This window comes from Cyphomyrmex costatus, unplaced genomic scaffold (genome assembly GCF_001594065.2).
Source record: "Cyphomyrmex costatus isolate MS0001 unplaced genomic scaffold, Ccosl1.0 scaffold146, whole genome shotgun sequence".
Classification (NCBI taxonomy): domain Eukaryota; kingdom Metazoa; phylum Arthropoda; class Insecta; order Hymenoptera; family Formicidae; genus Cyphomyrmex; species Cyphomyrmex costatus.
This window is the reverse complement of record NW_017275457.1, coordinates 738,864-756,003: the sequence shown is the minus strand read 5'-3', so window position 1 is coordinate 756,003 and position 17,140 is coordinate 738,864. Positions and strand designations below refer to the sequence as shown.

At 28.2% G+C, this 17,140-nt stretch overlaps 1 protein-coding gene across 1 annotated transcript; it reads right to left on the bottom strand.

The window, feature by feature from the left end:
• Window positions 1-1,736: 1,736 nt before the first annotated feature.
• On the bottom strand, window positions 1,737-9,026 carry LOC108783270 (fatty acyl-CoA reductase 1-like). Its single transcript, XM_018551803.1, has 9 exons — window positions 8,820-9,026; window positions 6,928-7,176; window positions 6,210-6,355; window positions 5,961-6,070; window positions 4,239-4,431; window positions 3,803-4,048; window positions 2,812-2,988; window positions 2,452-2,532; window positions 1,737-1,866 (listed from the first exon to the last, which is right to left on the bottom strand). The coding sequence occupies exons 1-9, from the start codon at window positions 9,021-9,023 to the stop codon at window positions 1,776-1,778; spliced, it is 1,497 nt and encodes a 498-aa protein (XP_018407305.1). The 5' UTR covers window positions 9,024-9,026; the 3' UTR covers window positions 1,737-1,775.
• Window positions 9,027-17,140: the final 8,114 nt, after the last annotated feature.

Sequence of the window (17,140 nt, the reverse complement as noted above, 5' to 3'; positions counted from 1 at the left end):
ACACTATCGATCATCAAAAGTGTATTAATTTAATTTTCCACAGAAAATTGTCAAAGCATTACAATTCTAAAGTAATGGTTTCTAATGAAAGAACATATTATGTAAAAATAATTATTTAATTCTATTTAAAAAATGCCTTTATATAACCTTGAAATATCGATTTGCTAATTCTCAAGGTCTTTTTTCAGTAATGAAAGTTTATGACAGTCAATAATATTAATGTAAAACATATAATTGACAATAATAGTAAACCTAATAACTAATATGAATAAAAATATAAAAACAGGTGTAAATCCGACCAGGGTAACTTATTGTGATATAGCTTGGATAACGTTAATACCATAAGCTTGAATAACGTACTATAACTTTCAAATCTTAAAACATGGATATTTAACATATATTTAATAAAAATAAACTATTGCGTTTTGATAATGATATGTTACACACAGCATCGCTATAAAAAAGTATTTTGTGCAAACAATAAAACTTGCTCGATGTTTGAAGAAAATAATTTTTGTTCCTATATATGTGAACGTTATGTGAGGATTGGCAAGCTACTAATTAAACAATACCGACCTATCTCTAGAGAATTTTGCCTATACATATACATACTTTTACAATAGAAATATCAATGATATTATTACTACTGTATCTTGTTATTTTTGTCTCCTCTATTGATCGAGACATAAGATCGTTCAACTTCTTAATAAACGTTTTTCTCGTAGTACGAGAGACATTAATTTTTCTTCAGATAATAAATATACTTTGTTCAGCATAAAAACTTACATACTTATTTCGTTGTCTTCTATATTGAAATTCAATAAAAATAAAATGAATTAAAAAGTAACGTTTTTAATTATATATCTGGAATGATAAAATGATGAAAGACAATAAAATGATTTTAAACATAATTTGTAAACAAACTTAAATAAATGTTATTAAAAATAGTTTAAAGATCAAGTGGTTAAATTAAAAAATAAAAGGAATAAAAATGGAGCATATACCACACGCCTGATAACAATGGCGGAATTATTATGTTTTTACAAAATAAATCTACATAATTATATGTAGATTTATACGTAGATTTATTTTGTAAAAACATGATAATTTCGCTATTGTTATCCGGCGTGTGGTATATGCTCTATTTTTATTCCTTTTATTTTTTGAATAAATGTAACTAATATTAACTTGATTTTTATCTACGTGGACTAAATTATAAATTTAATAATATTTCGCCTTTTATACGTAATAAAAACATAAAAATTTAAAAATTAAATATATTCTTATCATTATATTAACCTATATAGAGCTAATGTAATGACAATTCTTGAAAATTTTATATAGAGCAAATTCTTCTACATTTATATGTTAAATTGCATCTATTAAGAACTTAATTCTTTCTATAAAAGATTGCAATTGTATTGTACAAGACTTATTACGAACGCAAATAAATAATACCTTCACACATATTACATATTAGAAAAATATACATGTTTATACTTCTTTGAAAATTGTATTTTATTTAGTAAAGATACATATTTGTAAATATATATTAAGTATATATTAATATACAATACATATATTGTATAACATTAAGTTCTAAATTATCTGCTTTATTTAACGATATAACAAGAAATATGTCTGTAAAGGAAAACATCTTTTGACTAAAAGATTATCTTGAGTGTTTCTTAAATTGTGCGTTATATATATTTTAACATAAATTATAATTTGTTATACAATATGATATGGATAAATCATTTTTTTATAAATATTATTTATAAAGTATAAAAATAGATCCATCTGCATATAATCCAAAGTACACCAATATAGATGATAGTTTTTATCACTTTAACAAGCAGATACACTCTAGAAAATAGATTAAACACATTTAATATACATATGTATATATCTTATTGTTAGTTCTTTTTTAATTATATCTTTTAAACGTAAATTATACAATAAATTCTATCTCTTATAATTTAATATGTACTATAAAGCTATTATATCGATGACGTTTTATTCTTCCTAAACATTTTTCATTTACGTCATAGAAAATATATTAGCAATAATACGCAATTCATGTGTTCAACATTTTTATAAACAATTATTAAAAATGTCTTCGTCTATCATTTAGATAACAAATATAATATCGAATTTGTAATCAAGATTTTAATGTTTTTGACATATTTATCTGATTATACGATATACTTACAATTAGTTGACAAAAATAAATTATAACTATTCTATATAAAAAATCTTATTTCTATTCTTTCGCATACCAAAATTTTATTTGTTAATTTTTGTAATTTTTGAAAAATAGCTAGATCTAATTGTTATTGTTTTTACATTCTATTGTTAATATATCTTATTTAATAAAAATCAATTTTTTTAATGTCACGCAAATGTAAATATGTATAAACATTAATAACTACTGTTTATAATATCCTGTACCTTTTATTATGTGCCAAGAGTGCATCCAATTGATTCGTATCTTCGTGAAGAACAAATTTTTTTACACCTATGACACCATCCCTTTATATCATAAAATAATGTTTACTGGTTTTAAATTGTTTTTATTACGAACATAACTTAAGCCTACGGCACACGGTGCTTGTTTTCCTGCTGGATTGCTAGCTGGATTAGAATCTTGCCACCGTATTGGCTGCGGTGCTGAAAGTGCCAATATCGCGGCCAATCCGATGGCAAGAATCTGATCTAGCTAGCAATCCAGGAGGAAAACAAGCACCGTGTGCCGCTGGCTTTAGAATGACAAACATAATATACTTACTTGCAAATTTATATGTAACTTACTTGGCGTAATTTCTACGATTAAAATCGCTAGATTCAAAAGAAAACGTATCCTGATTTTCTGGTGGTATTAAAGATATTAGAGACGATCCATTTGCAGTGCTGTAGTACCAATTAAAGGTCGAAAAATAACCCACAGCACGATTGGCCACATATATTTTTCTTAACAGTTGTAATAACCTAATTTGCATATTAATCATTAACATAAAATTGTTTAAGTTATATAACAATACAACTTTTTTCATATTAAATATTATACATATAGATTCTAAATCCGCAAATGTAATATGTGCAATCCAAGAAATACTATTCCGTTCGAAATATATTCAATAAACTGAATAAACATTAGAAATTGTGTAATAAACATATAAACTGAAAAAACAAATATTTAAATAAATATATAATAAACGTTATAGAAATAATGTTTATAAAACTACTAATATTTCTTTACTAGTTTTAAATACCGTTTTTATACATTTCAATGGTTTGATGGAAATGAATATAAAGTTGATAAAATCTATTTAGTTTTGTCTATCTAATGCATTTTTTATATATAAAAATATCCCGGTTAAACATTTTTCAAACAAAATTTATGTACTTGGAAAACTAATTTTTTAAAATATATATTCTTTATAAATAATATGCTAATGTGCTATTATATAAAAACTTTTCTATATATGTAAAAAAAAAAACTAAATTGGGCAAATACAAAATATAACATGTATATAGCTGTACATATAACTACTGTACAATATGTATGTATAATACTATTATATGACGTACGTTACAAAATTATAACAAAATTTGCAAGAAATAGTTATAATAAAGAAAAAGAATATAATATAATAATTAATTCGTAGTAAGATATTTTTTACTAAAGAAAATATAGTATTTCATTGTTTAGATTGTTTAGAAAATACATAAATTTTAATGAAATACATGCAGAAATTATTTGCATTTACAAAATTAGTTTAATATTTAATTTAAAACTCACACAGGTCGACGTCCAGAAAATTTTAAAATCAGATCAATTAATATAGCTGGTAGAATGTGCAATAATATTGTTAATATATAAAATAGAATAAAATTATCTGTTAATATTGTATGAGGTGTCCAAATAGTTCCTTCGAAAGGTATTTCATCTTTTATAATGTCAAATAACATGTTTATATCTTCTTCAAATGTCATGTGTTGTAAAGATGTACAATTTAAAACAAAAGATGTGGAACTTGTGGTAGAGCTAATAATAAACAAAACAATTAATTAATTCATATAACTAAGCATGAATAATAATTAATTACTGTTTACACTCTCTAGAAACTTTTTTTGCATTAAATTCAAAAAATAAATATAAACTTTAATTAAAATTCTCTCTTTCATGTTTATAATTTAATACACTTAAAGATGCATATATAAATTAATAATCGTACGTAGTTGATCCTATTTTCCAAATTACGACTATTATAGCTTTGATGACAATGTCTACTGGTACCATATCTTCATAAGCAGTTTTATTCATGTAAGCTACTCGTAATACTCCTTTTCCACCACCTATATAAAGACCCACAGGACCATAAACATTATCTATCCACCCTGGAAAAGGTTCTTTTAGTGATGGTCCCACTAAAATATAAAATACATTTATAAATTAAATTATTAATGTTAGGTTAGGGTATTAATAAAAAAAAAAAGTATCAGATAGTTCAAAGAATTAAAAATAAAAAAAGTAATAAGAGGGATAATTACCAAAATTAACACAATGTTAATGGTAATTAAGACTATTGTATAGATAAATTACAGATATTGTCTAAACGTTTCGCTTTACATTAAATCATTTTCATTGGACATGACTAACTTACAATAAAAACATGTAATTGCTGATAAATCGCTATAATGGAGATTGCTCGGTCCCATAGTTGTCTGTTTTACTGATTAAACACAATAATTTTTCTATCGCAATTTTTTTTTCTTTTTTTATAGATCTGAAAATTCTTTTCCAGAATTAAATAAGTATACTTATTAAATCCTCATTTAAGAAGTGAAATTTATAGATGGAGAATCGATAAAATTTTTTAATCTAAGATCTTTTTATCATTTCTCAGTCCAATATACCGTTTAGAACTGTCCACATTGTGACAACATCTATTTGATATGTAATAAAAGCTTTACAATCTGTACAAAATTATAATCCACAGACTTAGTTCATGAACGAACAATATCGAGATCTTAGAATTGGACTTACAAGGGGAGGGCACGAGGTGTTACTCACCAATTTTAAAAAGGCTTATGTATGTTAAAGTACTGTATTAATAGAGTATTTTGGCAAAGGGATACGACCCAACTCTCAGCCGCCTTCTCGACAATGGGTTTAACGTGACCGGTATATACGGAACTGTAAACTTTAAACCGGTTTTTCTCGAAAACGGCTGAGAGTTGGGTCATATCCCTTTGCCAAAGTACTCTGTTACTATAGAGTACTTTAACATACATAAGCCTTTTTAAAATCGGTGAGTATAACACCTCGCGCCCTCCCCTTGTTAGACACTTAATTTGAAATAAAAATGCGTTACAAAAATTTATGCGTATGTGTACGTACGATATTGATATAGTAGTGATGTAATATGTATGACATGTAAATCGTATGTGTGAGTTCTATATTGAGTCAATAAAACAGATGACTTTAAGAGCCTCTTAATCCATACGGGAGTTGCAAGAATTGTGATAGTAATTACTCCAGATTAATTTAGACAAAAAAAAATTGAATAAAGTTTCTTAACCATTATATATATTTTATATAATTTTAAAACTCGTGAAGAACTTGGCAAGTAAGGCAAAAGAATGTTGTCAGCAAACTATGGTAGTTGAAATAATAAATTCTATGCGGGCATGCGTGCGTGCATGTGCATGCACGCGACAAGCGTGTGTGTGTGTGTGTGTGTATTTCCAATATATTTATCATTTTAATGAGTAACTATATTCTATTATATAATACGTAGTCTATTGTAGTATATACAAGTACTTTATTTTAAGATAACATGAAATAAGTCAAAAGGAAGATATAAAGATCAAAAGATGTTATATAAAAATTATATATAAAGATATAAAGATACAATATAAAAACAAATATTTATTTCCAAAAAAAACGTACGTACCAATGGATGGTCTCACAATCGCGCAAGGCAAGAATGAAGAATAATCCTGTACTATATTTTCTGATAGATTCTTCGAAAAAATATACGTGTTGGGAAAATAATGTAAACATCTGTACATAATTTCAGGTACATATAAAATTAAAAATTTGCACAATATTAATAAAACACAAGATAAATAATAAAACATTTTTAAAAAAGTTTATTAAAAAAATATTTCAGTATACTTATTATTTTTATTTTATAACTTACTTAGCCGTAAAAATATTCAAAGTATGCTCATCCAACGTCTCGGCCATTTCGATTACCTTCCGCCAATCAGATATTGGTGGATATACTTTTTCTTCTATTAATGTTTTATTTACATGTGCAAATGCTGTACCAACGTACACTAATGCCTTTAATAGATAAGAGCAATTTGTTTAAAAATTATATCTTTCTAAAATTATCTTTAACGGATAAGAATATTTAAGAAAGTTTTTGTAACATATTAATAAGTAGTTTAATTTATATTATCGACTTTAAAACATTATGACTATAGACATCGGATTTTTTACGTAGATACTTTTTGTAGATATGCATAAAAACGTAAATTTACATAAATATACAAATATACTCAATATACACAAATAAATATGCATTTTAGAATGCTTTTATAATAATACAAATTTCTATTTTGATATTACTTTCCAATTTGTTTTCTAAAAAAATATGAAATTGCATAAAAATCCGATGTCTAATTATATGATATTTTAATCATGCAAATATTTTTAAAAATTTATTATATTTTAACTGTTATTAAGATTGAAAATTATAGTATAACACGTATTTTTGAAAAATAAAACTTATAGTTGAAAAATTAGTTGTTACATAAAATGTACTCTAATAACAATTAACAGAATGAGTTATTTAATTTAAATGTACAATTTCAAAGACACACTCTCTCTCTCTCTCTTTCTTTCTAACTTACTTTTAAATTCTTCATACTTTGAGCTAAAATACAGATGTCTCTTGTTGATCTGGCATTGACAAATATAGCATATTGTATACTATTATTAAATCGGACACTCGCCGCTGCATGAATTATTATAGTTACTCTTTGAATTAGCATTTGTCTATCCGCAACCGATAAACCTAATCCCTTCTCACTGACATCACCAGAAATTGGAATTATTTTCTCCAAATTTGAAACTTGCTCTTTACGCAATTCGTCATACAACTAAAATAAAAGAATGACATAATTTATAAAAAAATCATTATAATAAAAGTTTTGAAGCGATTTGTTGATTTTGTTATATGCGTTTTGCACGTAGATGCAGATAAATTTAGGATATTTGCGAAAACAGAACAAATTTACGTAACGTTCGGAAATAAGAGGTCCCATAAGAAAATCTATCTCGAGAACTATTGGTCGTACGAGATTCATTAGAAAATGAAATTGTTTTGAGAAATCTTATCAGTTTTCTTTTCCAACTGAACGTTAATTTCCTTATAACAAATAGGTATGTAGTTTATGCGATATATGCAAAAAACCGATTTTTAGCTACATTTTTTCAAGATACCGGAACCGGCCATGTCTCCTGATACATGGAGACTTTTGATATGTTAAAGAGTACACTATAGATCTCTGTACAAAAATCCAGATTTACCGCATTTTTTTTTCCTTTATATCGCCAAAAATCGTCTAGTTTTACTGGGCTAAATAGAGAAATGACATATTTAATGGCATTTGCATCAACATACTCTGTTTTAACACTAGAACTGCCGCCATGCCAATTTTGTCCCGCCGGCAATTTTTGTCATCTCTAATTTTTTATCACTTTTTTATCTAAAAGTTTTGAAAATTTTTTCCTTTTAACTAATTAGTGTATTGTACTACCAACAATTTTATCGTTGTTAATACGATAGGTTCTGAAAAAATATTGAATTTATCTAGATTCACCACCGGATCATTTTTGTCCTGAATTCTGAGTCTAAACTGTGTGCTTTGTCATTAAACTCAAATTTTGTTTACATTTTATTCCACGAAAGTTATGATGCGTTGATCTACCCCCGCGGGGGTGATCGAAGCGTAGCGTGGTCAAACGTTATTTCTCAGTGTTCACTCGATCATGTTTTTGTTTTTCTTTACTAACAAGTCAGCATGCGTAATTGTGAAATCGTCTGCTGTGCATAATAAAAACTGCAACCAAACGAAATTGTAGATCTCTTAAATGATATTTCGGAATGTGAATCTGATGGTGAATCTTTTAAAAATTCTGATTTTTCTTATAATTGACCTACATTGGTTCAGTAATCATTATAATAATTTAACTGGGACAAATTTGTCCCGACGGTCTAGGGGAAGTGCCAAACTTCGGCGATTCTAATGTGTATTTAAAAATTTTCTATATTTAGAGCGTTTGACTATACAAATATAATTGGCTGCTGACTCCTTTAATTTTAATATTACAAATTTAAACATTATACTACGACTTAAATAGTTATCCGATTGTTATGTATCAACGAAATTCTATGACCATTTCATCTAGTAACTACGATAAAGGACTCAACACTCGCTTCAGTAACAACAATTCAAAGGACAATAATTTTAAGATTTACACTATAATGATTGTTATCGCGACTCATTTTATTTAACCGTTATTATACATTATTACATTTTAAACTCTGAAGAAAGACCCGTTATTACGAAACGTTCATTATTAATGTAATTAACGTAATTAATGTGACACAGAATAAATAATTGTTCTTAACATTAAAATTTATACATCTTATTTTTAGTTCGATTACTAACAGATTTTTTCATACAGTATCTTTGCATAATACGTGCAACATTAGATGTTTTTTTTTATATTTACTTACCGGTAAGTTTAATATTTTCTCGAGTCTTTCGTTAATACTTAATTCCTTTTTAGAACGCATCAACACAAATATTTCACGAACATCTGGACAAGATCGTAATATTTTTTCAACAAACATTTTTCCCAGAAATCCTGTTGCACCCGTTAAAAATATACTTTGCCCTGCATAAAATGCAGGAATTGTTTTAGATGAATCAATAGTCATCTTATTTATTATTTTTAAAGCAATAATATTAGGTAATATTAATCAAAATTGAGCTATGCCAAATTAAGATATTGGAACACTTAGTACTGTTATCTGTTTTATTGTGTCGACATAGATGCCTAGAGTTCGAATATATCTATTTACTGACGGACAAACTAAATTTTAATGAACTGAATTGTTATTTAAATTTTAATTACAGTCATGCCAATCAATTTTTCAGTGCCCGTACGGTATATATGTAGAATATAGAAGATCCAATTTGACGGTATATCTATATGTAGAATATGGAAGACTAAATTCGAATCCTAAAGCAATATTTTGTCAAATAAATAAATTATTCGCAGTTTTAAGATTCTTATTATCATCATAATATTTTTACAAAGATGTTTATTACATCAAAAATTATTAAATTGTGTTTTAATACCGAAACAGATTTCGCGCGGTTTACAGAATCAGATATGTATATAAATGTATACAGAAAAAATGAACAATACTTTGTAACAATAATTATATAATTGTAACAGTAATAAAAATTAGACGGAAATATTGTATAATTTTCATTATCTTTAAATTGTATTATATAATTGTATAATTGTAACAATAATAAGCGCAAGAGAGTTAAGTTAATCGTGCAGTATTCAAAATAACAATCATATTGATTCTTTTGTAACTTATATCAATTTAACTACAGTATCATTGTCCAACAAAATTATATTTTTTTAGCAATAATGAGAAAAATAGCGTCAATGAAACCAAAAACAATATAGTTAAAAAAATTTTAATTATATATATATAGACAACAAAGTACAATTATATAAATTAAATTAATTAATTGGTTGTATCAATCTAAACATTCTGGATTATCCTAAACAATATTAATAACTTATGGCACTTTATGAGTCGTAATACCTTAATTTTATTCCTAATGCCTAATATTGAAAATGACATTAATTTTGCAGTTTAAGATTGAAATAGGAAACACGTGCTTATGTATGTAATTATTATATATACGCTTTTTTCAATAACATAACTGTAATGTAAAAACATAATATAATTTTACATTTATGTTTTATAAATAATAAATATAGATTGTTTATAAAATATTAAATATAAAAGTGTGATTGACTTTAGAATCTAAATAAATAAATAAAATTTTAATTAAAAATTAAAGAAGCGAATTTAAATTTGAAATTAAACTGAATAACACATTTGTAATCAAACTGAATAATGCAATGAAGTCAAACTGAATAATGCATTTTCTTAGTACATGAATAATTGGAGGAAATGATAGACAAAAATAATAAATAGCTTAACCCTGACAGGATCAATGTGGCATACATATTACATTTTTTTTCATGTAATTTTAATTTTTTTTTATATTTAACTATCATTATTTAAACCTTGATATAATTTATACTTGCAAAAAATTGAACTAATCAAAATCTACGTATCAATTACATATCCTATATGAAATACGTTTCAAACAATGTTTGAACCACGAATGAATAATTTACCAGTCATGCTCAAATTATATATAATAACGGAATTAAATATTTAAAACAAATGTGCAAATAGACTTTAAAACGACTAAAATGTAAATATGCTGTTATTTCATAAGTCATCATGAGATATTTATTCTTTGCTGTCAACTATTTAATTTATAATGTAATATTGATTATTAGTTTTTAATATATATATCTATTAAGTCAATCATTATTTATTTTATTCTCTATTTCCAATTTTTTTTGCAATTTCAATGCATGGGCTATCTATATATATTAATTGTGTAGAAAAAAGAACTGTTGAAATATACAGGTAAAGGCTTAGGTCTTTATTGTAGGGATATACAATTTGTTCCTTAATATTGTGTTCAAGTTACCTTCAGTAATAATGTTACCACGCTGACACGTATGCGCGATTTAGGTAGCAATAAAGAGAAAAAAACAGCCAAAATGATTTGTGTACCCAGTCGTAAAACAAATTCGGGTTCAACATATCCTCCCGAGACTCAGCGTACATTTTATACATCACACTTTTGTCTTTGCACGATTAACAGACGATTTATTTCCTACGCTCAAGCTGTATAAAAATTTTAACGGTTTGCAATATGTAACTGCCACATTTTTCTTAGCAATAGTGACAGGTAACGACAAACATAACTTTTGCAATTGACACTTTAGAAATCGTAAAATTCACACGTTTTATGTAAATATTCTTTATGTTCATCTCTATTCTGCTCTTTCTCTTTTCTCCTCTTTCTCTCTCTCTCTCGTTTTCATCAATGAAAGTAAAAGCATGTAATAATATACAATGAAGTAAATCTAAAAAATGTATATAATTCAGTTTTTGTTGCTCAAATATTTATATATATTTACACCATGTAACGTACGTGATATATTAGGATGATACATGCATTTTGGCGTAACGTTTATAAGAAAAATATAATGCCTATTATATATGCTATAAAAATAATTAAGTTTAAACTTACAAATATACTAAATCATCACTACTTCTTGGGATCCTAAACTATATATATCAAAACGATATTAACATGCATGTTACTAAAAACATAGCGTCAGGTCTCAGGAGGATGTACACAAAACGCGACTCGGATTTCAAGAATAGAATCTTTATATCTGCTTTCTTTTCAAACAATTCATTAGTGTTCATTCATCTTCCTCTGCGGCGCTGGCTATTCGTATTACGCGTTTTTGAAGCAACACAGACGGATCGGAAGCTATTAATTACAATATCGAATCTCCTGGTTGATCTTACTAAACCATCTTTCTAACGTTTCAATAAGCTTATGACCCATACACGAAAAATTAATGAATTCATCGGCGCTCGCTGATGTGTCTACATAATTGTGCATTGACTTAACACTTACGATATATATATGTACATACACGTATGCAGAGATATGTTGCTGGTTCACTGTCGCAGAGTTTATCATTTGACGGAGAATAAAACTAAGTCGCAGATAAGTAGTGCTAATCCACAAATTTCTTAAAATAACATTAATATACTATGCTTCGATTGTGCCTGAGTATGTAATAATAAAAGATTATACATATTCAGTTTACTTTCAAAGTCAACAAAATTATTTTTGCTTAATAATTTACTTAATTAATAATTTTTCAAACACGATTAGAGTTAATATTCAGTTGTTATTCCGCTAACTGATATTTTAGGAGATAATAAAAAATTGATTATGAAATAAGAAAATAATTTTATTATTGTATTAAAATCCAATTCAAGTAGAATACTCTATTTATGTATCACGCCATGCAAAATTCGTTAAGCATTAATAACTATAAACGTAATAAAATTTATATACAATATATTTGTGTTTAAAAGAAAAGAACACTAAAAATTCACCACTATATAATTTAAAAACATTTTAATTAAAAAAAAATTTTATATTCAGAATTTGAAGTACCTATATGTATAATAGACAGAAGATTTTTAAAAAGTCGATGAAACTGTTACGAAAATAAAAGAATTTTTATTCATTAAGGCATAATTAATGTGTTTTATTTAATAAGGTATAATTAATATGTAATTTTAATATGAATTAGCACTTCCTTCCTGCCTCTCTAAATACCAACAATAAGTCCACTTTACTTAGACACTACAATTTTTCAAGGATGTGTGTCTTTCGTCGAATAACATTTAACATTTTGTGCTCAATAAGTTATTATATAGTTCTAACAAATCATTTCCTAACAAAAATTAATCGCTCGTTCGATTTTTATTTAAATTAGAATCAAACGGTGTATATATATGTACATATATTTAAACTTTAATATATCATCCTTGTTTTGCTCCGATATCATCCAAGAACTTTTTTGCAAACAAAACACAAGAAATAAATGTTTTTCTACTAGTTTCATATAGGTATTGAATGAAATCTTACTTTTTAAAATTTAATTCAGATAAATATAAATATCTAAAGAGAATTAACAGAATAATCTTTCTCTCATTTGGCAAATATTTTAATAAAAAAAATTCGATTTTTTTTATTGATCTTATGTATGTCTTTGCTTCTTCTATATCATTCGGATGATATCGAAATAGATATATTAGTTTATAAAAATATTGGCCAAATGCAAATAATTTGATACGAGTCCCTGATTTCCGAGCTCGATAGAGTAATATTACGTATGCATATTTTTCAGAAAGGTCGTCGTGCAACAGCGAACCACTATCGGAAGGTAAAATGGCTCCTTTATTAGTATCTAGTACGGATCACGGTACATTTTTCGTTTGAAATCATCAGTTTTGACATCATCACGTGCAAGAAATTGCATTTTTAAGCTGCTTACAATTGAGGTAATCCATGATATAAGGCCCACGTCACTTTCCACTTCGTACTATCGCATACACTATTCACTAGTGATACTCTCGATACTTCTTTCCTCCTCCGTCACCCTAAAGTACTTAGAATTAATATATTTTGCAAGCCTGCGCAAACATAAGGTCGAACATCGAACGTCTCCGGCATATTCGCCGCAATCGCTTTACTTGTTTATCTATCATCCTTTCAACTTATCATCAACTATATAGTATACTATAACTACACTTCGACATATATGTATCACGATACGGATTAGTATGCCTAACACACACGACATTTCGCTTTACACTAAGTACTTAAACATTACACGTTCAACCCAGTCTATAACAAACGTTAAAACCATGGTAGTGTAAAGGTCGAACGATGAGAAAAAAATTGAACATGTGATGGACAAGTATGACAAATTATTGAAACGATGAGAAAGTTGCAAATAAGTCATCACGTTGAGTTTATAATCTTGCAAAAGCTTAAGAAACAAAAAATAACAATTGAGGATTATAGAGAATTCGACTGGCATTTTTGCGTTAATAAGTTTTGGCGATTTCTTAAATATCTCACGAATTTAACAGCAGTTGCTTTTCCACCGAATCCGAATTGTTCGACTTGTAAACAGTCGGACATTCTGGAAAAGTGATGAAACTTTTCCACTGACGCGAGGCCGTCATACGAATGACTTGTCGATGCAAAACCGAATTAATTAAGAAATTTAACTTCCAATAAATCAGTTCTATTCCAAACCAAATTACTCAAAACGAAACCTAAAGATACGGCTGGATTTAAGGAGATGGCCACAATAATGGGCATAAAAACTGCAATAAATTCAAAAACTTTTTTAATTAAAAAAAAATTGAATATAAAATCAAATTAAAGCACTGGTTAGTGCATATATTAAAGTTCACAAAAATATTTTTTTTATCTTTTGCATCTAAAATGGCGGCGCTACCGATGGCAGAAGCTAGTATGTTTTTTGGGAGCGCATGACATCTAGCATCTACAAATTTTTACCTAAAGCAAAAAAATAAACTTTTTTTAAATGTACATTAAAATATCTAGAGATGTAGGAGTTTTTCGATATATAAAAAACTTTTTATTTTATGAACAGTTTTTCACAAATTTTTTTTGAGCAAAAAATGCAAGTGTGACTTCAAATGCCTGTCATTCTTGAAAATATCAATATTTCCACAAACCTCTACGTACTTCTCTAGATATTTTAATGTACATTAAAAAAAACTATTTTTTTTGCTTTAGGTCAAAGTTTGTGGATGCTAGATGTCATGCCTCGGAGCACCTCCACAAAAAATGTACTAGCTTCTGTCACCGGTAACGCCATCGTTTTAGATGCAAAAAATAAAAACGAATTTTTTTATATGCACTAACCAGTGCTTTAATTTGATTTTATATTAAATTATTTTTTTTAATTAAAAAAAATTTTTTAATTTATTGTTTTTATGCCTGTGGCCATAAAAATCCCTTAACTTTCAAGCCAGACTGAAGTTTATTGAATTATAATCGATCTCAATATTGAAACATTAGGCAAATCTTTATCCGTCTACGCGTCCGTACCTCGAGTACAAAAAATATTCATATTACAGCGCAAAAAATATATACATCCGTAGAAAAAAAAAATTGAACGAAGAGCAGAATGCAAATTCCAAGAACATCGAACATACGCCAGAGTTATTATCGCCTCGCTACGTGCAGATAATTTATATTCTATATCGTGGGTTATTCGTGTACAAAAGATCGAAATGTAAGCACATCTTATTCCTTTAATCAAATCGCGCTACGCGTAATTATAGTTTTGCCTCTGTTAAAACGTATATGCATGATATGACTGAAGAGTGATCTTATGTGTTACAAATTCTTTTGGCACCTTGTTATATTTTCATATATTATGATCGTTCAAGAAATGGCCAGGGATATTACTTTCAGAGACAAACGCGCGACCCAACAATGCTTTAATTAAATAGTCCCACTTATTAAGTTCTCGTTAAAATTGAGAAGCTAGGTAAATTATAACCGAATCCGAGAAAAGAATCAAATAATGTGAAAGATATATGTGACAACAGGTCGATACATTTTGCCGCCGAATTCACATAGATTGAGGTGATCGAGGTGGAAAATCTACCTCAAGCATAACAAAACGTATGAAGATAACGACTTCGAAGTACATATCCCGAAGGTGACTGAGAAAAAAGGACTATATCTTTTACACATCTTTTGTAACACGCGAAAACGTTAGAAACGATCCTATGGTATTTAACCAGAAGGGAAAAAGGAGGCTTTGCTAAATATTCTCATGGTAACGAACTTCGAAGTATCCATGCTTATATATACCATCATTTTAACGTGATACTTAAACCGGGAAACACTCTGTATCTTATATACAATGTATACAGGCTACGACATACAAATATTAATCTAATCCTTGTACTACTCGCGATACTTCCGCATAATAATATATCAATATAACCATTTACTCACATGTTGCGTGTACATATATATGTATATGTATATATGTATATATATATACACATATACAATATACATATAATAGACTATTTTATACTCGCTCCGTATTTTGCTAATCTCTACGGTATCCCCTCTCTTCCGCGTGCGCGGTAGAAGACTATTGTAATTACGAAAAATCGGTAACACCTTCGATCCAAATATAACGCTTAAAATGTAAAAATATTTCCGGGATATATCTGTCACGATTGCAAAAGGAAGGTGCGGGAAATGGTTCACGGGGATTAATCGGGAGGGGGGAGGAAGTGTAAGTGAACTCTTTAATAATGATACTTTTTTCTCTCTCTTTCTCTCTCTCTCTCACTTTTTCTCCATCTCATCTCATCTAATATACACATATAAGAAAGAAACATGTTGTCGGTTCTCAACGGCAATCTCACGATATCCTGATATCTGCGGTATCCCGCTAATCGATCATCATACGCAAGGGAACATCACTAATTGTAAAGCGTCACTCGCACTCGGAAAGCTTTCCGAAAGAGAGTCTTCGTGGCGCTATGTTACGATATGTACACTGCACGAGTTTGCGAGTTTATGTGATCCAGCGTTAATCAGCATTATCGTCGCTTATTAGAACTCGTGGGAAACAAAGAACTAAAAGGGCAAGTGTTGAGAGAACATGGAAACAGATTAAACCGCTTTCTTTCATTTTTCTAAAGGAAGTTAAATCCTTACTATTATATCAATCATTTGATGCTGTTATCTCCGATAAAGGGTAATTTCGTTCGGTTGATTTTCTGCGGTAAATCATGCTAACGACATATACTTTTCGCCGATTAACTTTCCGGACGCAAGCGACGCTCAACGCTAAACTTGGTTTAAACACAACATGGATCGTTTGTCCTTTTTTACTTTTTTCTTTTTTCTTTTTTTTTTTAGATTAACGGCGCACACTCTCCGAGTGTACCGAGCAAATTCGCGCGTGAATTTAACTCGTGTTTCTATATTATTGTTAACAACAGCAGACTATCAGGTATAACGTAACAATATTTCCTTTCTCCTCCCGATGTGAGGTACACCGGTCGCACTCCGATGCGTGAATGTTTCCAAGGAATCGCCCTGACTTTATCAATACAAAAGTGCCGTCAAAAATATTTCTCCCTTACCGAACTTTTTAGTAATAATCAGGAGTCGCGTAAATAGGAAATTCGTGTGTTACCCGGATAATCGCGAGCAACGCTAACCAAAAGCGTAACTAACAAGGGAAAGTAGGGACGGGCGAAAACAATCA

What these genes read in the sequence shown, in the direction of transcription:
- LOC108783270 (XM_018551803.1), bottom strand. Translation starts at nt 9,023, where the DNA reads ATGACTATTGATTCATCTAAAACAATTCCTGCATTTTATGCAGGGCAA. An exon ending in AAAGTATGAAGAATTTAAAA is followed by an intron (nt 6,356 to 6,927) that starts GTAAGTTAGAAA and finishes TATCTATTAAAG; the next exon opens with GCATTAGTGTACGTTGGTAC. An exon ending in TTTTCTGGACGTCGACCTGT is followed by an intron (nt 2,989 to 3,802) that starts GTGAGTTTTAAA and finishes TATGCAAATTAG; the next exon opens with GTTATTACAACTGTTAAGAA.